General features: G+C 38.9%; 1 protein-coding gene across 1 annotated transcript in view; it reads left to right on the top strand.

Annotated features, from left to right (window-relative positions):
- Nucleotides 1–214: 214 nt before the first annotated feature.
- The window catches only part of LOC119592655 (alpha-2-macroglobulin-like), an 8660-nt gene continuing 8367 nt past the window's right edge, over nucleotides 215–507 (top strand). Inside the window, exon 1 of the mRNA XM_037941568.1 lies at nucleotides 215–341. Within this exon, the coding sequence (XP_037797496.1) occupies nucleotides 235–341 (107 nt within the window). The 5' untranslated portion in view covers nucleotides 215–234. The remainder of the gene's footprint in view (nucleotides 342–507) is intronic.

Here is a 507-nt window from a genome sequence, read left to right as displayed (position 1 = left end):
TCGTGTTTACCAATGCTATAACGAGATAGCAGAACGGGGTAAGTATTTCTCAAAAAAAGGAAACGAAAAGAAACGGAAAAAGTCGTCTTTTATGTTATCTGTATTGCTACGAAACTGCTTATTTGTACATGCTAGGTCGAAATAATCTGGAAAGATAAACAATGACAACAAACAAAGCTGACTACGAAATATTTATTAAAGAGAAAGCCTTACTTTGCAGAGACAGGATTCTTGATGGAAGAAAACAGGCTGAGCGGATCGCATATCTCGCTAACGATGATGAACGTGTCACCGAGAGACAAATTTCCAGAGACGTGGCTGTGGGAGTTGGTCGTGCTGCCGTAAGCTTATTTTTGGTGTTACTGTCAAATGGGTCCTTCTTGATGCGTAAATCATTTGCATAACTTCATCAATACATAACGTGACTAACTGAAAGAGGAACATTTTCGTCGCTTGGGATTCTGTCTGAATTCACTGATTTGCTTATTTGTCTGTCTACTTATCTCT

The sequence above is a fragment of the Penaeus monodon genome, chromosome 30, assembly GCF_015228065.2.
Source record: "Penaeus monodon isolate SGIC_2016 chromosome 30, NSTDA_Pmon_1, whole genome shotgun sequence".
Lineage (NCBI taxonomy): Eukaryota > Metazoa > Arthropoda > Malacostraca > Decapoda > Penaeidae > Penaeus > Penaeus monodon.
Note: the sequence above shows the minus strand (reverse complement) of the source record. Positions and strands in the feature narration are given on the sequence as shown.